This window comes from Phacochoerus africanus, chromosome 12, assembly GCF_016906955.1.
Source record: "Phacochoerus africanus isolate WHEZ1 chromosome 12, ROS_Pafr_v1, whole genome shotgun sequence".
Taxonomy (NCBI): Eukaryota; Metazoa; Chordata; class Mammalia; order Artiodactyla; family Suidae; genus Phacochoerus; species Phacochoerus africanus.
The window spans coordinates 55693163-55717888 of NC_062555.1; the positions used below are offsets into that span (position 1 = coordinate 55693163).

Here is a 24726-nt window from a genome sequence, read left to right on the forward strand (position 1 = left end):
GGCTCGGATCCCGCATTGCTGTGGCTCTGGCGTAGGCCGGTGGCTCCAGCTCCAATTCGACCCCTAGCCTGGGAACCTCCATATGCCGCGAGAGCAGTCCAAGAAAATGGCAAAAAGACAAAAAAAAAAAAATACAGATTCTTGCCCCACCAAAGTAGGGAAGGAGTAAGAAATCTGAATCAACTGAATCAACTTATGTTGTATAGTGGGCATCTTTGTCCTCAGTTCATCTCTCTCTTTTTTTAGGGCCTCACCCAAGGTACATGGAAGTTCCCAGGCCAGGGGTCAAATTGGAGCTGCAGCTGCCGGGCCACACCACATCTGTCGCAGCTTGGAATCCGAGCCAAGCCTGCCACCTACATCACAGCTCACAGCCACACCGGATCTTTAACCCGATGAGCGAGGCCAGGGGTCAAACCTGCCTCCTCATGGATTCTAGTTGGGTTCATTATCTCTGAGCCACAACCGGAACTGCCCCTTGTTCTTTGTTTCTTCTTCTTGTCTGCCAGTCTGTGAAAGCTGTCTCCCCCACATTGTGTAGGCTCTGATGATGTGAAGTTTATTTTTCTTTTTAAGTCTCATTACTGGGGTTCACACTTGTGTCAGAACAGCTTCATCTTCCGCCTGAGATTGGTTAGAGATTGTACTCAAACACTTTGAGCAAGTGGACTTCCACCTCTGCTCTGTGTGTGGCAGGGGGAGGCTGGCAGGCACATGCAAATTTTCAGCCTTTTTCAAGTCTTCTTTGGCTTTTACTTTCCACCGAGCTTTCTCATGTCTCTTCTGCACAGGCTTACAGGCTCCATTATCCAGAAATGTGTGGATGGCTTGGGCCCACGCTAGTCTCTGCTGTGCATATGCATAGCTTCCAGTCAGCTTGGGATGTGTGAAGAGTTTGTGGTGTGTCTCTCTCCCATGACTAACCTTCCAGAGCTCCCTATCAAATCCCTGACTACTCTCCCAGTTAGTTGCTCAAACAGGACTGCAACTTCACGTGCTACCAAGGCAGCCTTGTTAGCTCTGCTCCCAGTCAGGTGAGCAGTGCCCCCCACCTGGTTGAACTACTTGGTTGAATAGCAGAGCTTATTGGGGTGGTGGAGAGATGGAAGCATTCTCAGGCAAGAATGCCTCAGACTTGTGCTGTTTCTACCCAGTGTTGAGTTTTTCCGTGAATAAATGATTCTCAGTTTGGTGCATGCCTTTGGTTGATTTCCAGAGTGTAGTAATGGTTGCTTTTTGACAGTTTTGTCCAGCTTTCTTCTTGCTTTTTGTGGAGAGGATGTGTTGACCTCCTCACTCCATCATGCTGGAAAGAAAATCCCTTATATACAATACCTGGCATGCTGATGTATGTGTTTTGCTGATCATATTTTGAGAAACATCGCCTGAAACCATGGTTGCCATTTTATATGTATATGTGTGTATACTTATATACACACATGTAAAACATTTATTAAAATATTATGTAAAGTGTATGTAGTACACATATAGAACACATGTAATATAATGTTCTGTGTATATTTCTTCACACCATTCAGTTCATCTGTTTTGAATCTAATTCAGTTGAGAGGTGCCTCATTAGCACAGTAGGTAGTGCTCAGTCTCATAATTCAGTTTGAGGAGCCAGTGGGAATTTTTTAAAAGTATGCCCCTTAGATTCTGCCTCCACTCAAGGTTTTAGAGTTGTATAGGTGTATGGGCAATGGATTTATAGGTATGAATCAATTAGAAAAAATGCAATGACAGTTCCGAATTAAGCGTGGGATGCCAGCCCTCGTCTGCATCATCACATAACATTGTGATCCACGGTGCCTCCTGAGTGTCGTCTGGGGCACCTTTCACATAGGTAACGTGCTGTCTTCGCCAAACGTAAGACAAGTGTTTTTCTTTTGATTGTTACTATGGACTTGACTTTTCCTCCAGTCTCCTCTAACGTGGCAGGGTGGCTGAGTCATCCTCCATTTCCTTTTTCTCTGCTATAAAGAGAGCGTGGTATCACCACATACCATCATAGCCGTGTTAAGATTAACAACCAGGCTCTGTAGTGATTAAATAATAGCCTTCGTGATCTTTCACATCATATTTTACACCTTAATCATTTTTGTGATGCAGAGGAGCAAAAATGTGTGATTGATGATGTGGTTATCAGAAATATGTTCTGAACACTCTCTCTTTGTCCAGCTTTAACAAAGCTTCTTTATATTTGTAGGCTCCTGTCTCCCAAACCCTTCTCCACGTTCTCCTGCGTAATCTATTATGTATAGCGCATCATGCTTTTTTTTTTTTTTTTTTTAAGGAACAGTGGGTCCAGAACCTGACATAGTGTCCATGAGGACTCAGGTTCAATCCCTGGCCTTGCCCAGTGGGTTAAGAACCTGGCATGGCTGCAGGCTGCAGCATAGGTCACAGATGTGGCTTGGATCTAGGTGTTTCTGTGGCTGTGGCATAGGGCTGCAGCTGCAGTTCGGATTCGACCCCTAGCCGGGGAATTTCCATAAGCCTCAGGGGCGACCCTAAAAAGAAAATTAAAAATACTTAGAAGTAGTTACGCTTTAATATGTCTTTCAATTCTTCTTTTCAGAATTGAACGGCTGGCTAAGGATATTATGAAAGACATAGGCTACTGTGACATTATGGTCCTGTGTGTGCTGAAAGGAGGCTACAAGTTCTGTGCCGACCTCGTAGAACACCTTAAGAGCATCAGTCGAAATTCCGATAGATTTGTCTCTATGAAGGTGGATTTCATCAGGCTAAAAAGCTACAGGGTAAGTTACGTTCTACTCCGTTTTTCATTATATGACGTTTAGAATGAGCAGTGTACAAGATCAAAGAACTAATAAGGTTATGAAAATGAATAATATGGTTTTTTTGATTTGCAAGATACTGCAACCTGTAATTCAAACCATAGTCTTTGGGGGGAAAACTCTCCTGTCTATTTCCCATAGAAGGAAAGACACTTTAGGAATGATTCATGCTTTCTTTTATGGTTGTAAAATTGAGTGGTCATTTCCTGGCACCTCACGAATGACTGTGTTGAGAATGAGTGTTTAGAAAGTCCAGTGAACGTGGATGTGTTTCTGCTCTGGATCCACTGTTGGCCTTAGAAACCTCTGGGAGGGCATCCATCCCAGAGAGGACTGCTAGTCCTTGGTGATGGGCCGTCAGGACCTGGAAGTAGAGAAGTAAAACCTGTAGGAACAGTGAGACAAGACCAGGGAACCTCCAGCTGAAGGGCCTTCCTCTGGTCTGTGCTGGGTTTTCTTGGCCACCACTGGATGGAATTGAGGGAGCTTATTCTCAAAAGCCCCCATGCCCTTAGCTTTCTCCTCCTCTCTCCATGTTCTTGCTTCTGTCATGCTTTTTGACTCAACGTGTAGTAAAACACCAGAATATTCAAACTGGCTTACTCTCAGGTGGGGAGTTGTTGGAGTCAAAGCCATGAAAATCATCTCATGGATTAAACTAGCTTTGAATTGTGTTTCCAGTGTTTTAAGACAAAATCATCACAAACTTAGTGGTTGAAACCAATGCACATTTATCATCCCAAGTTTCTTGTGGTCATAGGTTCTCTGCTTGGAGTCTTTCCAGCCTGAAATCAAGGTGTTTGCTGGTGCTCTGATCTCTTCTGAGATTTGGGGTCCCTTTCTGAGATCACGGGGTTCGGACAGGATTCAGTACCCTTTACCTTGCCGACTCTAGACTGCAGACACTCTCACCTCCTAAAGGCTGCGCTCAGGTCCTTGCCTCGTGGACACCACCACAGGCAGCTCACAACAGGGCAGGAGAACCTCTCCCTTGAGGGCAGCCCAGCCCCTCTTTTTAAAGGCTCACCTGTTTCAACTAGGATAAGCTCTTTTTGATGAACTCAGGAGTTGATTGACTAGTCACCTAATCATGGGAGTGAATGCCCATCGTATTTACAAGTCTCACCCACTTGCAAGTGGAGGAGGTTATACACACAGTGTGTACGCAGGGGATGGGGATGCGGATGGGAGGAGCATCTTAGAAATCTGCCTGCCATTCTCTTTCTTTGGCTCAGTTGCCCCAGCTTTAGAGCAGCTGGCAAAGTATTTATTTCTTAAAATTCTCTGTATTTTCCTGATGACATCTCAGGCCATGATTCCCCCCCCCCCCTCCCCAGACATTTTAACTCTAATTTATTGGTTTCATCTTCTCTTGAAAATCTTTTCTCTCTTTAGGTCCTTCTCATCCTGGATCAAGTAGCTGTGCAACCTTCTTAAAAGATTTCATTCCTCATTTACTTGACCCTGATCCTTTTTGTATTTCCCCCCAGCAAGCAGCCTTTAAAGAAGTCTTTTAAAGTCAGGTTTATTGAGGCATGGTTTACGTGCAACAGAATTTACCTCTTTTAGTTTGCAGTTCTGAGTTTTGGCAAATGCATACAGTCACGTAAATCACCACAGTCAAGACATAGAACAGCCCTTACCACAAAAAATACCCTTGTGTCCCTTTTTCGTCAGTCTTCTCCCCAACCCTCAGGCTCTGGCAACCACTGATATGTATTCTGTCCCTAGAGTTTTGCTCTTTTCAGAATGTCATATAATATAATAAAATACCATGTGGCCCTAGAAAATCTGTAAAGCTTAGTGTGTTTTATTTGAAATTCATCCATGCTGTTATGTGTCCCAGTAGTTCATTTCTTTTTGTCAAGTAGGATTTCATTATATGGATATGCCAGTTTTTAAATTATTCATCATCTGAAGGATATTTGGTTTGTTTCCTTTTTGTGGTGATTATGAGCAAGGCTGCTATAAATATTCACATGCAGGTTTTTGTGTATACTCATGTCTTTGTTTCTATTGACTAAATTTGTCTTGAGATTACTTGGTCATATGGGGAGTATATACAAGAAATTGCCAACTGTTTTCCAAAGTGACTGAATAACTTTGCATCCCCACCACCAGTGTACAAGAATACCAGTTGCTCCACATTTTGACAACACATGGTATTGTCAGTTTTTCTTCATTTTTTCCTTTATTTTCTTTGTTTTACCCATTTAGATAGCGGATAGAATCTCATGTGGTTTTAATTTGCATTTCCCTAGTGAATAATGATGTTGAACATCCTTTTATTTGTTGTTCATGTAGCTTCTTTGGTGAAATGTTTGTTCAGATATCTTGCTCATTTTAAAAATTGATTGGTTTTCTTATTATTGAATCTTAAGGGTTCTTTATATATAAATCTTTTATTAAAATGTGTTATGAGTATGTTTTGCAGTCAGTGGGTTGGTTTTTTTCATTTTCATGAGTGTTTTTTTTAGAGCATCATTTAAAAATTTTATAAACTCCAATTTATCATTTTTTTCTTTTGTGAATCATGATTTTTGTGTATATAGGTAATCTTTGCTTAACTCAAGTTCACAAAGATTTTATTCTCTCTTTTCTTTGAGCAGGTTCCTAGTTTTAGGTTTAGATCTAGGTGTATGATCCATGTTGGGTTAATTTATTAATATGGTACAGGTCAAAGTTCCTTTTTTTTTTTTTTTTGTCAAGTGAATGTCCAATTTTTCCAACCTCATTTGATAAAAAGACTAGTCTTTTTTGGAGTTCCTGTTGTGGCTCAGGGGGTTAAGAACCCGACTAATATCCATGAAGATGCCATTTGATCCCTGGCCTCCCTCATTGGGTTAAGGATCTGGTATTGCCGCAAGTTGTGGCATAGGTCACAGATGCTGCTCACATCTGGTGTTGCTGTGGCTGTGGTGTAGGCCAGCAGCTGCAGCTCCAATTTCACCCCTAGCCTGGGAACTTCTATGTGCCACAGGTGTGGCCCTAAAAAGGAAAAACAAAACTATTTTTTTCACTGAATTGCCTTTGATCTTTCACTGAAAATCATTTGACTGTATATGCATGGGTCTATTTCTGAACACTCTTCAGTTCTATTCATCTATGTGCTTATGCTTTTGTCAAAACCACACTGTTTTGATTTCTGTGTCTGTACAATAGGTCTGGAAATCAGGCAGTATGTGTCCTCCAATTTTGCTCTTTTTCATAAGTGTTTTAGCTAATTCTGGTATTTCACTGTTCCATATAAGGTTACAAATCATGCTGTTTATTTCTATAGAACAACCTGTCATTGGTGTTCTGCACGGGTGTATCTGAGTTACATGCTTCTTCCTGGGGGGCATGTTCAGAAAATGGTGGCATTAGCATCATCTGACAGTGGAGTTTCAGAGCCTGCATCCATCGGACACTCGCACAAGGACCAGTTTAATGGTCATTGGTCTTGACTGGTTTGACCTGGGCAGAACTAACTAGCATGCTCCTGAAGAAACAACTTAGCTGTACTATAGCAACCCCTACCCATACGTCAGAGGCGTTATCTGTAAGAGGGCAGTGAAAGAAGTCTTGTGATCGATCTATTGTCTTCACTTCTGAAGCTTGGAGGGTATGCTATCTGCAAGAACAATTAGAGAGCTTAGCGAAGGCAAGTTACAGGATGTTATTTACTGAGCAAGTTATAATTTAAGGGATCTATTGATAACTGCCTTTGGTTTCACTGTTATAAATGGTAAGGTTTCTTTTGAATTTCAGTTTCCAGTTGTCTATTACCAGTATGCAGAAATACTATTGATTTTGTATGTTGAGTATGTTGGCTTTTGAAAACTCTCGTAACTAAATGGCTTTTTTTGGATTTTTCTATGAAGATGATAGTTTCTTCTATGAATAATGATGGTTTCCTTCCTTCTAATTTGTATACTTTTTAATTTTTTTTATTGCCTTATTGCACTGGCTAGGACTTCCTGTACAATTCTGAATAGAAATGGTGAAGGAGGACATTGTTGCCTTTTTCACAGTCAGCATGATCTTGACTGTTGCATCCTCCAGTTGTTGATGTATTGTTTTCATTTTCATTCAGCTCAGACTACTTTCAAATTTCCTTTGTGATTTCCTCTTTCACACCTGGATTATTTGTGTTGAATTTCCTAATATTTGGGGATTTTTCCACGGTTCTGTATGCTTTTCTAGTTTAATTATGTGGCAAAAGCTATACTTTGTATGAGCTCAGTTCTTTAAAAAAATTTTGGAGTCTTGTTTTATGGTCCAGAATACAGTCAATCTTGCTGAAACTGATGGCATGATGATCCATGTCAGATTTGACAATGCTGCTACCTCTCATTGTCCCTTTCTCTAAACATCCTTTCTTGGTCTTAATCAGTGTTTTAATTTAGAGGCACACATTCTAACACCTATGATCTCATGTTTATGTGATACGAGTTCAGAACAAACTTTTGCGTTTGTATAGCTCCATGAATATCATGATCATTTTTGCTGCATCTAGACAGATATTTTCAAATCAACCATTTTTCCTAGTGATAAGGCTGTGGAGGCTCCTCCCCAGGGTTATGATGAAGAAGGGAGGGGATAGTGGATCTTTGTCCCCGTCATCCGTTCTCACACAAAGTGTATTGTGGTGTTTGTCCCAGCCTTAAATCCGGTAGGACCCGGGGTTAATTGTGGTGTCCCTTCTTCTTACAAAATGGTCTTCCTCTTGTCCATCACCAAGGGGGCACAGATCATCTCCTGAGAGGTTACCTCATGTAAAAGCCTACCTGCTCACACAGAGCACACTTCTCCCCTAACTAAATATCCTCAGAAATGGATGGAAAAACCATATTCGGAGACCGAGCTATGGCGTGACCTGAATAGTGCATAAGCTGTCCTCTCTCCAAGGATGAAATCCTTGCCATTGGGTTAGTCCTGAGTTGACCATCCCTTTACACACTTGAGCTCTTTCAACATTTTTAATGGGACGGAGACCTATTAAGAAGCCTGAACTAATAAACGCCACCAAATAAGGGGAACGAGACTAGCTCATTTTCCTCCGAGGGTGTCTGGTGCTCCTGCATACCTGCAAACCTACTCATCGGAAGCAGACTCTCAAAAGCATCTCTGCAGAAACAATGGCCACTAAGGTGTTCTTTTCATACCTTTAGAAATTTCTGGAGGGTGATCAGGACTCTGTGGGTTGTTGTGGGTGCTCGTCAAAATCATCCTATAGTTTTACACTCTCCTGTCTTTGTGCTCTGTGATTCTTTTTATTTTATTATTATTATTATTGTCATCTGTCTTTTTAGGGCCACACCCGAGGCATATGGAGGTTCCCAGTCTAGGGGTCTAAATGGATGTGTAGCTGCTGCCCAACGCCACAGCCACAGCAACGCAGGATCCGAGCCGAGTCTGCAACCTACACCACAGCTCACAGCAACACCGGATCCTGAACCCACTGAGTGAGGCCAGGGATAGAACACGCCCAACCTCATGGTTCCTAGTCAGATTTGTTTCCTCTGCACCACGATGGGAACCCCTTAATTTTTTGTTTAAGGAAAAAGGTTGAAAGTTCAGTTTACTGAAAGGCAGTGTGTCTCCTTGTCGGCACCATCAGCATTCATAGGTCCTGTTAGGGGCTCTTCTTGCAGGAGGGGTCCCAGTTGTTTGAGGCCCTCCACTTTTTGCTAAGGGACCTTCCTGAGGGCTGAATGCTCCAGACATCTCAAGGCTCTAGGCAATTTGACTTGTCTCTGTTGTTGTATTAAACTTCCCATAAGACATGAAATGAATTTTCACCAACAATAACCGTTTAGATGAAGATTCCTTAGAAATTAGCACTAGGCTAACTCACCGGAGAGCATGGCCCCCATACTCCTGTACTAAGAATAAATGAGAGGCCCTGGCAGCCTGAATTCCTTAACATTTCAATTTTCCTTCCTCCTTCCCTCTCTTTTCCTTCTTTCCTTTCTGTCTTTTCATGAGTATTCACTGAGCCCTTGCTAGAAGAATTCATTATCTCATTTAATCCCTACTGTAACTCTCTGGGTATCTCCCATCTCACTCTCTCTCTCTCTCTCTCTTTTTTTTTTTTTGGCCACCTCCACAGCATGTGGAAGTTCCCAGGTCAGGGATCAAACCTGTGCCATATCAGCAACCCAAGCCACTGCAGTGATATTGCCAGATCCTTAACCTGCTGCACCACGAGGGAACTCCTAAATGAGAACTATTGGAAGTGAAATAATAGATCTTGCAGTGAAAAAGTCACTAATTGAATAGATAAGATAGTAACTTGAATGAAGGGATAAACAGCAGACTGAAGGTTGAGATGGATATGAGTTTGGCACTGGAAGCAAGATCTGAAAAAATTACCCAGAAGTTAACCTGGATAGAGATGGAATATAAGAAAGAGAGGGTGGGAGACGTGAAAGACTGAGGGAGAAGATCCAAGATATGTCACATAGACATTCCATAAGGAAAGACTAAAGAGAATTGAGGACCAGCTATTTTTTCATAAGATGATGCCTAATCATATTACAGAGTTGATGGGAGATGTGGGTTTTCAGATTCAGGAAGCACAGTGAGACCACACTTATACACATCCTGGTTAGACTGAAAGGCAGAACACCAGAGTCAAAGATTAGGTCATCAACATTACTGAGGAGAAAAGAATTGCCTTTAAAGGGATTACTGCTATCCTATCAACAGACTACGGAATAGTATCAACATCCTGAGAGAAAATAACTATTAACTTAGATTTTCATTCCCAGCTGATGTTGAACTTAAGTGTGAGTGTCAGCTAAAGACATCAGTAGTCACATTCTGGAAGAGTTTTCTGATAATAGATGCTAACTAAAAACACATCCCAATTTATTTTAGTATATTTTGGGTATATTTTAGGAAAAAGGAAATGGAACCCAAACAAATAAATGTGATGCAAAGAAATTGACAAGTGTGTAGGTAAGTCAACAAAGTTTGAATTGGTTCAAAAAATAATTGATGAAATAATAATACTGGATATGATCTATTTTGGTGGTGAAAACAAATAAGATGGAGTTAAAATACCAGCTTAGGGAATTCCCTTGTGTCACAGCAGGTTAAGGATCTGGTGTTGCCACTGCTATGGTGCAGGTTCGATCCCTGCCCCATATGCCATGGGCCTGGCCAAAAAATAAAAATTAAAAAAATAAAACTAAAATACTAGCCCACACTCAGTTATAGCAGACCAGAGTAAAAACATTTTCTAAGGTTGTAAATGGTTTAGGAGAAGCATAGAGGGGTTGATGATTTACAAAATTTCAGTCAGGTATGCTTGTTAAAAGTTTAAAGGTAACCACTGAAAGAATAGGAATACAATATATGTTATGTTTAACTTCCGAGCAAATAGAAAGGATGAAAAGCAATAAAGAAAACTCCAAACTTGAATGATTCAATAGTAGAGAGAAAATGAGAAATAATTGGATAGCACTATTGTACCCATTTTACGGATAAGAAAATTGAGACCTGAGCTGTTAGGTAATGTGTCCAAGGTCAAACAGCCTGAAAGTGGAGGGTTAACATTCAAACCTAAGTTCTGTTCCAGAGCCCAAGATTGTGACCACTAAAACATACTGTGCATCTAGAGATATGCTGATGTGTTGAGCTATATTAAGTCAAAAGGAGGGAAATGTCTCCAAATGAATCAGCATGTTTTCCTGACATTTATTTTTGATATTGACCTAACTAGAGTTAAGCCAGCTCCTATAATTGCTGGAAGAATGGCAATATCTATAAATAGATAATCAACTGCTTATTTTTCTGAAATGTGTTATATTTGATATGAGTAAAGTAGGAAGAAGTACTCTCCAAGAAAATGAGTAACAAATATTGAACTCTGGGTTTCTCGTAAATGATGGAAAAGTATGATTTTTCATCTTTGCCCCCTACACTGTGGATATTTTCCAAAAAATAAGAGCATTCACTATATTTGCTTCCTCTCTGGCTTTACTGAAAATTGCTGTTCTTGGGAAGCTAGGCCTAGCAGAATATCAAAGGAACCTTGAATACCAAGCTCCCGACCAACTCTGGAGGGTATAGAGACTTTTTTTTTTTTTTTTGGTCTTTTTGCCATTTCTAGGGCTGCTCCTGCAGCATATGGAGGTTCCTAGGCTAGGGGTCTAATTGGAGCTGCAGCCACCAGCCTACACCACAGCCACAGCAACGTAGGATCCGAGTCGTGTCTACAACCTACACCACACCTCACAGCAATGCCAGATCCTTAACCCACTGAGCGAGGCCAGGGATCGAACCCGAAACCTCATGGTTCCTAGTCAGATTTGTTAACCACTGTGCCACGATGGGAACTCCAGAGATTTTTTTTTTAAAGTGAAGTTTAGTTGATGTACAACATTGTGTTAGTTTCTGGTGTATAGCAAAGTGATTCAGTTATACACACACACGTTCTTTTTCATAATGCTTTTCCATCATGGTTTATTATAGGATATTGAATATCATTCCCTGTGCTATACAGTAGGACCTTAGATAGGTAACTTGCTGTTTATCTGTTTTATGTATAGTAGTTTGTATCTGTTAATCCTAAACTCCTAATTTATCCCTTCCCCACCCTCCCCTTTGGTAACCATAAGTTTGTTTTCTATGTCTCTGAGTCTGTTTTTATTTTATAAATAAGTTCTTTTGTGTCATATTTTAGATTCCACATATAAGCAATATCACATGGTATTTGTCTTCCTCTAACTTACTTCACTTAGTATGAGAAACTCTAGTTGCAAATGGCATTATTTAATTCTTTTTATGGCTGAGTAATATTCCATGTATATGTACTGTATCTTCCTTATCCATTACTCTGTCAGTGGACATTTAGGTTGTTTCCATGGCTTGGCTATTGTGAATAGTGCTGCTGTGAACAGTGGGATGCATGGATCTTTTCAAATTAGATTTCTGTCTGGGTATATGCCCAGGAATGGAATTCCTGGATCATATGGCAACTCTGTTTTTAGTTTTTAGGGAACCTCCATACTGTTTTCCATAGAGAGGGTGTAGAGACTTGGATCAAAGAGAAATGGGCATAAGCCAGTTGCCAATTGAGCCGCCCAATTTAGTGTTTTCTGAGGAAGCTCTGAAAGGGTGGGGGTGGGAAGCCTCTTGGAAAATGTATTCTGAGAGGCTTGGAAGTAGAGAGACTGGAAGATTTGAGAGAAGCTGGAGGGAGTATTAGAAGGTGCCAGCAAGTGACTTCTCAGCCAGCTTTTCCGTACGTGGTTGTATTATTTGCCAAGCGTTTTCCCTGTATTCCCTCCAAAATGCTGCCTTGATGTAAAGGTTTGTTCATTTGTATACAGTCCAGTGTGAGGATAAAATGTAATTTGGGGAGCTATACTCTGATTTCTTTGTTTTCCACCAATTTAGTTAACTAACCTGTGAGCAAAGTAAAATCTTCATCAAACTTCGAGGCTTTAAACATTGAGGACTTAATTTTAGGCGGGTTGTAGTTGCCCTGGGTCCCTCCCCCATGTCCTGCTTGTATTCATGAATAATTCCTGTGTGTCGGCAGCCCCAAGAGAAAGCTTTTCGGAGATAAAATAGAATCCAGAGTGTGGCTGCAGGGGGACGGAGATGTTTGCCGAGCAGGGTATGTGGCCCCCTGTGGAGGCTGGCATCTTTATTAAGGAGGCTCATTATAGGGAAAAGTTGGCCACAGACCTGTTCCCATGAGGGAAAGGAAAAGCTGAAATACGTTTCTTCTCTCTCTCATTCCCAGAGTTCAGAAGAACGAGGGTTTAAGTCAGTCCCTAATCACCCATGCTTGTGAGCAATGAGGGTAGGACAGAGAAACCAGACCTGGCATCCTTAGAGAGTTTTCCCTTCACCCTGCAACAGCCTTTCACGGAAAGCTTTCTGCACAGTAAGGGGGCTTTCAGTTGAATGGCTTTTTTTTTTTTTTTTTTTAGTTTCATTAAACTAAAACTGTTCATCCATTTCCTCCACCTCTTCCCCCTCCACCGCCACCCGCCTTTAGTAGCCAACAATCTCTTCTCTTTATCTGTGAGCTTATTTTTGTTATTAGATCCCACACACAAGCGATCATACAGTATTTACCCTTCTCTGACTTATTTCACTTAGCATAATGCCCTCATAATGCCCTCATGGTCCACCCATATCATTGCAAATGGCAAGATTTCATCCTTTGTAATGGCTGAATAATGTTTCACTGTGTGTGTGTGTGTGTGTGTGTGTGTGTGGTGTGTGTATACCCTATCTTCTTTAGCCATTTATTTATCAATAGACACTTAGGTTGTTGCCATATTGGCTATTGTGAATAATGCTGCAGTGAACATGGGGGTGCAGAAATGTTTTCAAAAGAGTGTTTTCATTTTCTTCAGATAAATACGCAGAAGTGGGATTGCTAAATCATATAGTGGTTCTATTTTTAATTTTTTTAGGAACTTCCATACTGGCTGTATCAGTTTACACACTTACCAACAGTGGACAGGGGTTCTCTTTCCCCACATGCTCACCAACACTTGCTACTTGAAATAGAAAATCTGAACAGACTAATTATTAGTAAGGAGATTGAGTCAGTAATCAAAACCCTCCTAACAAACGGAAGTCCAAGATTAGATGGCTTCACTAGTGAATTCCCTCCCCCTTTTCTTTTTTGTCTTTTTATGGCCACACCCGTGGCATATGGAAGTTCCCAGGCTAGGGGGTTGAATTGGAGCTGCAGCTGCCAGCCTACACCACAGCCACAGAAACGCAGGATCTGAGCCATGTCTGTGACCTACACCACAGCTCATGGCACCTCCTGGTCCTTAACCCACTGAGGGAAGCCAGGGATCAAACCTGTGTCCTTGTGGATACTAGTTGGGTTCGTTACTACTGAGCCACAACAGGAACTCCTGAATTCCCCCTTTCTTTTTGAGATAGGAAGTGTGCCTTTAGCAGAGTCCCATATTGGGCTTGGAGTGAGGAAAAGGACCAAGTTCAATTCTTTAAAGACAGACAGGTGGAGAAGAAAGGTCCTCGGTTCTTGGGGGTGCTAGACGGGTACAGGACAGACAGGACAGACAGGGTACAGGACAGACAGGTGTACATGTGTGTGTATCTGTAGTATATGTAATTTATATACATTTCACTTATATATATGTATATATACACATATCCTTTCAAGTGAGAAAAGGAAAACTAAAGGACTAGGAAAATAGAAGAAAATAAGGAATAAATGTGGGAAGGTAAGAGAAAATAAACTCCAGAACTTACCGTATTTTGTTAACTCTCAGACATCGTAGACTGTAAAAAACAAACACACACATTATTTTATGTACTATTAATAAAGAAAAAAAAATGCTGTAAGGTAAGCCATGACATAATGTGGATGGTAAGATAGATCCTGATTTGGGGTATATTAAAATGTGAAGGCATTCCCATCATGGCGCAGTGGAAACGAATCTGACTAGGAACCATGAAGTTGTGGGTTCAATCCCTGACCTCTCTCAGTGGTTAAGGATCCAGCTTTGTGTGAGATGTGGTGTAGGTCACAGACGCGGCTCGGATCCTGCATTGCTGTGGCTGCGGTGTAGGCTGGCAGCCGTAGCTCCAATTTGACCCCTAGTCGGGGATCCTCCATAAGCCATGGGAGCAGTCCTAAAAAGCAAAACAAAACAAAACAAAACAGTACAACTTGAAATTGATGAATTGGTAGTTCTTTGCTTTTTGGTGTTACCATTTGCACATGTTTGAATTGCTGATTTGTGACAGAAAACAGTCTTTACCCTTTGATTATTCTTAAATCTTAGTTTCTGTAGTGTTAATCCAATATTCTTTTGCAGATGGTACCGTATTCCTTTGAAAGCTGAAGATTTTTTCCACCTTAGAAGCTAAAATACTTTTAATCTCCTCAAAACGTTTTTTGCAGACTTCAAAGGGAGAGTTATTTACTAAAGAATAAACTGGGGAGAGGCCTGGGTGGTTAGAATCAGTCCATATAAATCCTTAAACATAATCAAAAGCACTTAGGAAAACCAGAACATAATTTCTCTATGACCTCTGGATAAAGATGCTGAAACCTCTGTCATGTTCATATGTTTACTGAAACAAAGAGTGTTGATGTTCCCTCTTTTGTCTTTGACCTTTGGTTCCTAAGATATATTTACTACTGACTTTCAGGATGCACAGATGAACAAACTTGGCATGAAGCAAATACCTAATCTGATCTTAAAGGAGATCTGCTGTTGCTCAAGTGAAGTTTACTTTGAGATTTCTATCAAGTAAAAGATTAAAAAAAAAAAGAAAAAGTGAAACCAAAGCCCATTTGTGTAATAAGATTAATAGTAACTTTTTTTTTTTTTTGTCTTTTTACGGCCACACCCAAGGCATATGGAAGTTCCCAGACTAGGGGTTGAATCAGAGCTGTAGCTGCCAGCCTACACCACAGCCACAGCAATGCAGGATCCAAGCCGAGTCTGTGACCTCCACCACAGCTCGTGGTAACCCCAGATACTTAATCCACTGAGTGAGGCCAGGGATCAAACCTGCATCCTCATGGATACTAGTCAGATTCCTTTTCGCTGAGCCACAACAGGAACTCCAATAATAGCAACATTTCCAGTTATCATTCCGCTTTATTTTTAAAGAATCTATACATTTTATTAGTGTCCATGCTTTGTATTCAAATTTAATTTTCTATAGAGATGCTTATGATGGTTGTCTTTCTTTAGGAAAAGCAAACACTAAGTGCACAAATAAGAGAATAATGCAGAGGCAATGATTCAATTGTAGAGGCAACCAAGTTTTCAGAGAACAGTCTGGGGACAGAGCTGGGCTTAACTCAGTATCTGTCACAGGCTGGGCTGGGATCCAGGATAAGGAACCAGACCCAGCCTGGAGCGGGGTGCCCTGGGAAACAGACCCTGCTGCCAGCACGAGGTGAAGTCCACTGCAGCAGGAGTGATAGGTAGTTAAAAGATGGGCTGAAGGACCACAGCCTTTAGAGCTCCAAGCACTGGGCTGGTAGGATCCACCAGCTTGGGTCCTGTTATTGGTTCTCCTATTAATAAAGCCTGATATTCCCTGAGTACTTATACACTATGGCCAACTATTGTTCTAAGTGCTTTGTATGTATGAACTCTTTAAACTCTCACAGGACCCATATGAAGTGAGTGCTACTAATAACCCCCTTTCACAAGCAAGGACACTGAGGCCAGAGAGGGTAGTTGGAGCCCCAAGGACACGCACTTGGCCAGGAAGTGGCGGTCTGTCACTCCCAACCCAGGGCTTTTAACCAGAGCACCATGGGTGCCTCTTGGAGCTGTGGAGGCTACAGGCCCCTGTGCCTAGGAGGTAGACAGGCAGGAGAAGGGAGCACCCAGTTCTTTTTAAGTGCTGGGCAAGTTTCTAAGAGGAGACATAGGCAAAGGAAACAGGACAAGGCCCAAATCCAGAGTACAGTGAGTATCAGATCGTGAGTACAAGGCAGAATGTCAAAGCCAGCAGGAGACACATGCTGCTGAGTTGTGGGACACAAGGCTCTGGTTGCCTGCACAATGGCTCCAAAGAGTTCCAGTCCCATCTGAGGCTGGGTTTGCTCCTAGAGATGTGATGAGGTGAGGGTGGGGTAGAGCGACTTAGCTATCAGAGGATAGGGCTGTGCGCCTGGGAAGGAGGCAGAGCCTGGCCCACCAGGCAGTGTGTGTACCAGGAGTGTTGATGGCCTCATATGCCTCAGGGTTTCAGCTAGGTTTCGTGCCCCTGGGTTGCCTGCTGGACCCTTGAATCTTGAGCATACTGCGTATATACAGTAAGTATATATGCTGAAAATCATTTTAATCCATTCGTACCTGACCTTTTCCCAAAAGAATATGTGGTATTTTATTAATTATGTCCAGACAATTTCTAACTTTTGACAGAAAAGTAATTGCTGACAATCAAAATCTTTGCCCTCATTTTTAAGTTACATTATTTTTATCAATATTTTGTAACTAATCTAGAACATAAAAGCTAGCATCAAGACCATAAAGCCAGAGTTCCCATTGTGGCTCAGTGGTTCACGAACCTGACTAGTATCCATGAGGATGCAGGTTCCATCCCTGGCCTTGCTCAGTGGGTTAAGGATCCAGCAATGCCGTGAGCTGTGGTGTAGCTCGCAGACGCAGCTTGGATCCCGCCTTGCTGTGGCTGTGGCGTAGGCTGGCAGCTACAGCTCCAATTTGACCCCTAGCCTGGGAACCTCCATAAGAGGCAGGTGTGGTGCTAAAAAGACAAAAAAGACCAAAAAAAAAGTCCATAAAACCTTTATGAAATTACATATTCCATAAGTATTTTATAAACTATACGGACTTCATATTTTAAGAGAGTTACCAAGTAATAATTTGTATTTGAATGGGAAAAAGTAGTTGGGTATGATAAAATGACTTGGGGAAAATGTTTTGGGGGAAATTATTCTTTAAAAATCCTTTATGATGGAGTTCCCGTCGTGGCGCAGTGGTTAACGAATCCGACTAGGAACCATGAGGTTGCGGGTTCGGTCCCTGCCCTTGCTCAGTGGGTTAAGGATCCGGCGTTGCCGTGAGCTGTGGTGTAGGTTGAAGACGCGGCTCGGATCCCGCGTTGCTGTGGCTCTGGCGTAGGCCGGTGGCTCCAGCTCCGATTCAGCCCCTAGCCTGGGAACCTCCATATGCCGCGGGAGCGGCCCAAGAAATAGCAACAACAACAGCAACAACAACAACAACAACAAAAAAAGACAAAAGATAAAAAAAAATCCTTTATGATGGTCATTGTGCTATAATGCAGTTTGAATTTAATGTTTTTTATTCGCATTTTAGATTTTAATATGGGTTACTTTATGAGTTTGCCATTATTAAGTGCAATATTAATCATTAACATCTTAGGTAATTTCAACATATATTAAAATGCCTGGGATTCATAGGTTTCAAGGACATGAATGATTTCACTTTCTTTTTATTAATTTGGAATTCATTTAGAGGATAGCTTTGAAAATATTTCTTTTTTGTGTGTGTGTTTGCCTAGTATTATCTTCTGGAGAACAGTAATGGAATTCAAACAGTCATTGACAAATTAGAGTCTTCCATGAAAACAGGATGACTCTCCGGGAGGGAAAGGGCACAGCAATACGTCAAGGGCCCCGAAACTCACGCCAGAGACTGAAATGACTGGGCAGAAACGCCTCTGGAAGGGCTGCAGCAGTCTCTCTAGACAGTAGTTGTGATGAATCAGCAGTGCTCTTTGCTACAAATGCTAATCTGATATAGCAGTGGGGAAGTGCTGGTAGGCATGTGACTCGTGGAAGCCAGCAATCACTCCTTCCTCTCTCACCAGACCCTGCAGAAGTGCGGGTGTGGGCTTACTGCTCTGCTAACCTCTGTGTGCTGTTTTGGTCGTAGAGCCTCTTCTGATTCGGAAAGGCAACTGGAAGAGACTAGAATTCCAGTAAGGGCAAGTTCATCTTGGCCTCTGTTTAAGAGATCTGAAAAGGGGAGTTCCCGTTGTCTCCCAGTGAGTTAAGAAACCGACTAGTGGGGTTCCTGTCGTGGCTCAGCAGTTAATGAACCTGACTCGTATCCATGAGAATGTGGGTTCGATCCTTGCTCAGTGGGTTAAGGATCCGGTATTGCCATGAGCTGGCTACAGCTCCAATTGGACCCCTAGTCTGGGAACCTCCATATGCCATGGGTGCACCCCTAAAAAGAGAGATCTGAAGAGGGAATGTGAACACATTAGCCCTCCTCATCCTATGAAGATAATTTATTTTAAAACAATTTTTATTGAAGTGTAGTGACTATAAAATATTATATAAGATACAAGTGTACAATACAGAGATTCACAGTTTTTAAAGATTATACTCCATTTATTTATTGTAAAATACTGGGTATATTCCCCATATTGTACAGTATATGCTTGTAGCTTATCTTTTTTGGTTGTTTGTTTGTTTTGTCTTTTATGCCATTTCTTGGGCCGCTCCCATGGCATATGGAGGTTCCCAGGCTAGGGGTCAAATTGGAGCTATAGCCACAGCCAGAACCACAGCAACGTGGGATCTGAGCCACATCTCTTGTAGCTTATTTTTTACCTAATAGTTTGTACCTCTTACTCTCCTGCCCTTATGTTGCCCCTTCCTATTGAAGAAAAGTTCTTAAAGATGCAAATAGGATTTTCCCCTTACCCTACTATTTCCAAGTCCAAATCACTTAGGAAGAAATTAATTATGCCTGTATTATTCATTCTTTTAATCACTTCTAACTGTTGTTGAATTTTAGGTAGGGAAATACTTAACCACGGTAGAAACAGAGCCTGGCTTTATTTCTTTGTTTAAAGCAAAATCCACTCACTTTTAATGCAGATCAATTTGGACCAGCAAAAATGGATAATTTTTCTGATTTTTTAGGTAGTGTTCTTGTAAGAGTTAGTTTTGTTAGTAATTTTGGATGATTGATGAGTATATTTTAATATGAAAACCATCATATAATTCAGTTTGTTTTGGTTATCAGATAAATTTAAATATTTCAGAAGAGATGCAGACTTTTTCAGGGATAATGGTTTTTCTGTCCCCAGCACTGCTGAGCTAATCTCTCCATACAGAACACACATACTAGAATAAATTACCCCAAATGTTATTTGTACAAATTCTTAAATTAAGATCTCTTTCCACTATAGTAGTCTGGTCATAGTACTATGCCTGGGTATTTGGAAAATTGAGTTAGGATTATCCAAACTAATAATAGTAATAATAAGTAATTGTCTACCTGTAAAAAGTACAGATTTAAGTGCTTTACAAATATTAATACATTCATGCTAGCCACAGCCTGATGAGTTAGATTATTATTATCCTCATTTTACATTTGAGGAAAGGGAACCACAGAAAGTTTAAGAAACGGTGCCAATATCACGGAGCTGGTAGGGGGTGGGCAGAGGGATAGGCCCAGCTGAGATACACATCTAGGCACCCTGACTCATGAAGGCCTGACCGTGTCTCCACGCTGCCTCATTTCTGCATTCATCACTGCAGGTTGCTGTGGCAAGGACCTCATTTCTCTGAGCTCTCCTGCCTTCTTTTGTAAAATGACAAGGTCAGCTTTCAAGATCAGTGGGGCTCCTGACAGATGCGAATTTATGGAATCTTTAAGATCCTGGGATGTCTGCATAAAAATGATGAATTGACCACACATACCTGAATTATATTCTCCACTAAAATGACATTTATATATTTTATATACACTATATATAAAATCACATGACACCCTGAGCAGGAGATGAGACAAGAGTGCTGGAGATAGTGGACTGAATAGCCCGGGGCTGGGTAGAACCCAAATGCCCACCAGAATGACACTGGGTGCGAGTTAGGCAGGGCCTTGAGAGCCCCAGGGCTCCAGAGATGTCAGTCCAGCAGATAGCGGGCTGACATCTGTACAGACCATTTGGACCTCCTGGTTCCCACCTCCATTGTTTGAAGTCAGGTGCTCTCTTCCCCTTTCCAACCCACCCTCATCCGCCTCTTCCACTGTCACAGAAAACTGAAGATGAATTTTTCAGAAAAAAAAAAATTAGCCAAAAAGTACCAAAAATGTGGACATCAGTTAAAGCAGAGACCTGGGAGAATTCAGCTAAAATTTCTAGATGAGATCCTGGGACCATCACCCCCTTCCTCAGCAGCCAGGTGTATCATTACCGCCAGCCCTCCATCAATGAGATACTGAGGTTTGAGAGTGAGTGTTCTTCTCTAGACAAACTGAACGGTTCTGAAGACCTCCATCTCTTGCATTTGGGAGTCCCTCACTGAAAAGGACAGGGGGAACGTCTGATAAATCCATCTGTTATCACTCTCTGTCCCTGATGGACACATAACTAACTCTTTCCAAATGGCTTGTGTGCATGTGTGTGACTTTTAAATATGAAAAGACAAACAAGCAGAAGAGCTTCTAACAAGAATGAAAAAGACCACACAACACACACACACACACACACACACACACACACACACGCAATTTATAAGGGGAATGCCAAGAAAATAGAGATAAAGCAAGAAACAGAAGAAAACTTCAAAATATTATGTTTAATAATATTGATCATAAGTTAAAAATAAGATACTGTGTCTCTAAAGCCAGAACAAGACTCTGTAACAGAAAAAGAGGAGACAAATAAGAGGAGAAGAAAAAGTTCTTAGAAGTCAAAAATTGCACAGTAGCAGACGCTCTGGCTTGCCTATCCCAACACCCATTCCTACCCAGACCATAACTTTTCTGCCTCCCATTACAGAGGCTGCTGATGCCAGCAACTCGCTTTCCTAGCCTCCCTTGCACTTACGAAAAGGGCGTTTGACACAGTAAAGGGAAGTCTGCTGTGAGTCTTCCCAGAGGGAATAATTTGTTTCCTCCATGGAATGAAATCTCTCTCTTTTTAGCAGGTTGTAATTTTGTCATCAAGTGACCCCTGGAACTTTGGCAGTCTTCTCGGGACCACAGGAGAGAGGTGTAAGGATTCAGCTAGTTACTAAGGACGGCAGGGAGGAAAGAGGATGGGGCCTAGGTCCTCGCTAGTGCCACTGAGCCAAGGAACTAACTGGTGTCCAGGGCAGTGGGAAGACAGGAAGATAAGACAGTGGGGCCATGAGGAAAGGTCAGACGTTTACCCAGAGCCTTGTCAGGAAATAGGAGCTGATGCTGTTGAGGGTTCTGTGAGCACAAAATTGCCATTGGCTAGTCCTTCAACAAGTAGACGTACTATGGGTCAAGCGCTGTTCTAGGAACTAGGGAGACAGGAGTGACCAAAACAATTTCCTTGCCGCTCTGCAGCTTACATTCTAGGCAAAACCGGCAGGAAATTAAAAATAAAACAAAAACAAGAAGACGTGAAATGCGTCAAATAGTGAAAAATACTGTAGGGAAAAATCAAGCTGGGTCAGAGAGATAGGGTGAGCTGAAGAGGGTCATGGAAGGAGCGGTCAGGGAAGGTGGTCTCTAAGCGGGGGTCATTTGAAGCAAAGAGTGGATGGAAGCAAGAGTGCAAGCCACATGGACAGGGGAAGTAAGTTCCAGGCAGAGGAAGAGCCAGTGTAATAACTCTTAGGTGAGAGTGTGCTTGGCACATTTGAAGAAAAGCAGAAGGTGCCAGAGAGGAGCAATTGAGGGGAGATTATAGGAGACAAAGTCAAAGAATTAACAGAAGTAGCATCTGGCAGGCCTTTGTATGGACTTCGCCTTTTGCTTGAACAAGTGAGAAGACGGTTGGGTTTTGAGTGGAGAGACATGATCTCATTTATGTTTTGAAGAATAACTCTGTATGTTGTGTTGAGAATAGAATGAATGGGTAAAGGTTGAAGCAGGGAGACGTTTCGAAGTCCATTGGAATAATTTGAGAGGGAATAATAGGTTGAACCAGGGTGGTTACAGAAAATATGGTTAGAAGTGTTTGGATTCTGGAGTTCCCATTGGGATGCAGTGGAAACAAATCCGACTGGGAACCACAAGGTTATGGGTTCGTTCGATGCCTGACATCGCTCAGTGGGTTAAGGATCCAGCGTTGCTGTGAGCTGTGGTGTGGGTCGCAGACGTGGCTTGGATGTGGTGTTGCTGTGACTCTGGTGTAGGCCAGCAGCTGTTGCTCAGATTAGACCCCTAGCAGGGGAACTTCCATATGCCACAGGCGCAATCCTAAAAAGCAATAAAACAAAATAAAATAAAAAGTGTTTGGATTTGTATATGTCTTAGAGTAAAGCCAAAACCATCATTCAGATTTACTGATGGATTTGATATTATATTTCAAGAGTGACTCCAAGGTCTTGGGCCCCAGTAGCAGTAAGAACAGACTTGCCACTTACTAAAATGAGGAAGGGGAGTTCCTGTCATGGCACAGTGGAAATGAATCCCACTAGTATCCATGAGGATGCAGGTTCAATCCCTGGCCTCACTCAGTGGGTCGGGAATCTGGCGTTGCCATGAGCTGTGGTGTAGGTTGCAGATGTGGCTCAGATCCCCCACTGCTGTGGCTGTGGTGTAGGCCGGTAGCTACAGCTCTGATTTGACCTCTAGCCTGGGAACTTCCATATGCTGTGGGTGTTGCCCTAAGAAGCAAAAATAAAAGCAAAATAAAATAAAATGAGGAAGAGAGAGAAAATAGGAGGTTTGGAAAGGAAACCAGAAGTTCAGTTCAAACTATTTTTCCTCTTGAACATCCAAGATGAGCAGCAGCTGGATATGCCAGTCTGGAGTTCAGGGACAAGGTTGAGGATGAAGATGTTAGTTTGAAAGAGGTCAGCGTATAGAAGGGATGTAAAGCCATGATAAAGGATGAGGTCACCCAGGGAGTAGGTGGAGAAGTGATCCAAGAACTGAGGGCATCCTGTGGGGCATCCCAATATTTAGAAAGTAGGCGGACAAGAAGAAACTAGCACAGGAGTCAGAGGAGAAGCAGCCAAGGAGTCATGTCCTAGAAGACAAGCAAAGGTGGGGCTGATCAAAAATGCAGCTGACAGACCAAGTAAGAAGATTGAAAATTGACCTCCAGATTTAGCAAGACAGAGCTTGTTAGTGGCCCTGACAAGGGCCCAAGTGTCATTAGGAACAAAGAGAGGACAGGTTTAACAAATGATGATGTCAGCAATAGTAGGTAACCTAGACAGCCTGGAAGTGGGTGCAGCATTGAAAATGACTTCTTGCCTAGGAGGCGTGTGTGTTTTTAACATTGCCTTTGGGGAAATAGAAGCCAAATGTTGGCAAGGGTCATTAAAAGGAAAATAAGGAGTGCTGGTTTTACTATGTACGTTGAGTAGTAATTCTCTTTGCAGCTCTTCTTTATTTGGAAGCATGGTTAAGGAAGCTAGAAGACCAGTTTTCTTGTCCACATGTCAGAGGTCTTTGAAAGGCCAGCATCATAAAAATATGGAAGCCATAAACACACACTTCAGAATAAAGACGCATCTGATGCAAATTCCAATATCACCTACCAATTTTTGGTACCAAGTTACTAAACCTTCCTGAATCTTAGTCTTCTCATCTGTAAAAGAAGACTGTTTGTACCTATCTCATGAGAGGATTTTATAAGCAATAAACTAGATGGCCTGTGGAAGACCCCTAGTACAGATTCATGCACATTGATGATCAATAAATAACAACTATGGTGTATTATCATTATGGTCATTATTGTATCCTAGATGGGTCTGAGGTAGAGGCCACTGCTTTTATGTGGGAAAGATGAAGCATTTGTTGACAACCTAGTTGGAGAAGGAGTTGGCAATGCCTGCAGTTTTAATAAAATTCTTTGAAAGGCATTTCTTATGGCCCAGACCTTGTAGGAAGCAGAGCAGGACTCAAGACCATATTTTCTCGATAGATTCCAAAACAAATTTCACTGACTTCTCTTAAACTCTGCTTTTTAAGCCAGATCATAGTGTGCGTTGAGGTTAAGATAATACCACACCCCTGGGATGCCAAGGGCAGGAACCTTGAGCAGGAGAGGACACCTTGCTGCCTAAGGATGCTGCCAGACCAAAAAGTACATCTTTGTCCGCTACCCAATGGCCATAGTTCACCTTCATCCAATGTTTTCCTCTCACCCTTAGGTATCTGTACTTGAGAACACTATGTACACATGGGTGTGGGATTTATTATCACTGGTTCACAAAATAGAAAGCAGATAGCAAATGCCTAAGAAATAATGTTGTGAAAGCACATCATGACTTTTTATTTTCACAGTAACTCAGACCAAATTGGAATCTTTGTAGTAGAAACTGTCACATTCCTCACACTTGAATAAAATATTTAGAAATTTAGCAAATGGGTTCTCTGTCCTAAAACAATGTTTACTTACAGCTATTATTGACTTCATTTTCTTGTTTAAATATGTGATTTTTGAGTCCTGGCTCTATGATTTGTTTTTTCTAGCTGACTTGACTCAGTAACTTTATGGCATGGAAGCACTTGAGCCAAGAGAT

The 24726-nt window shown here is 41.8% G+C and overlaps 1 protein-coding gene across 2 annotated transcripts in view; it reads left to right on the forward strand.

Moving 5' to 3' along the window:
* The window catches only part of PRTFDC1 (phosphoribosyl transferase domain containing 1), a 95995-nt gene that overhangs the window by 20890 nt on the left and 50379 nt on the right, over window positions 1-24726 (forward strand). For both annotated transcript variants that reach the window (XM_047754508.1, XM_047754507.1), the window contains one exon: window positions 2582-2765. In XM_047754508.1, coding sequence (XP_047610464.1) covers window positions 2607-2765 — 159 coding nt within the window. In that variant the 5' untranslated portion in view covers window positions 2582-2606. The remainder of the gene's footprint in view (window positions 1-2581; window positions 2766-24726) is intronic.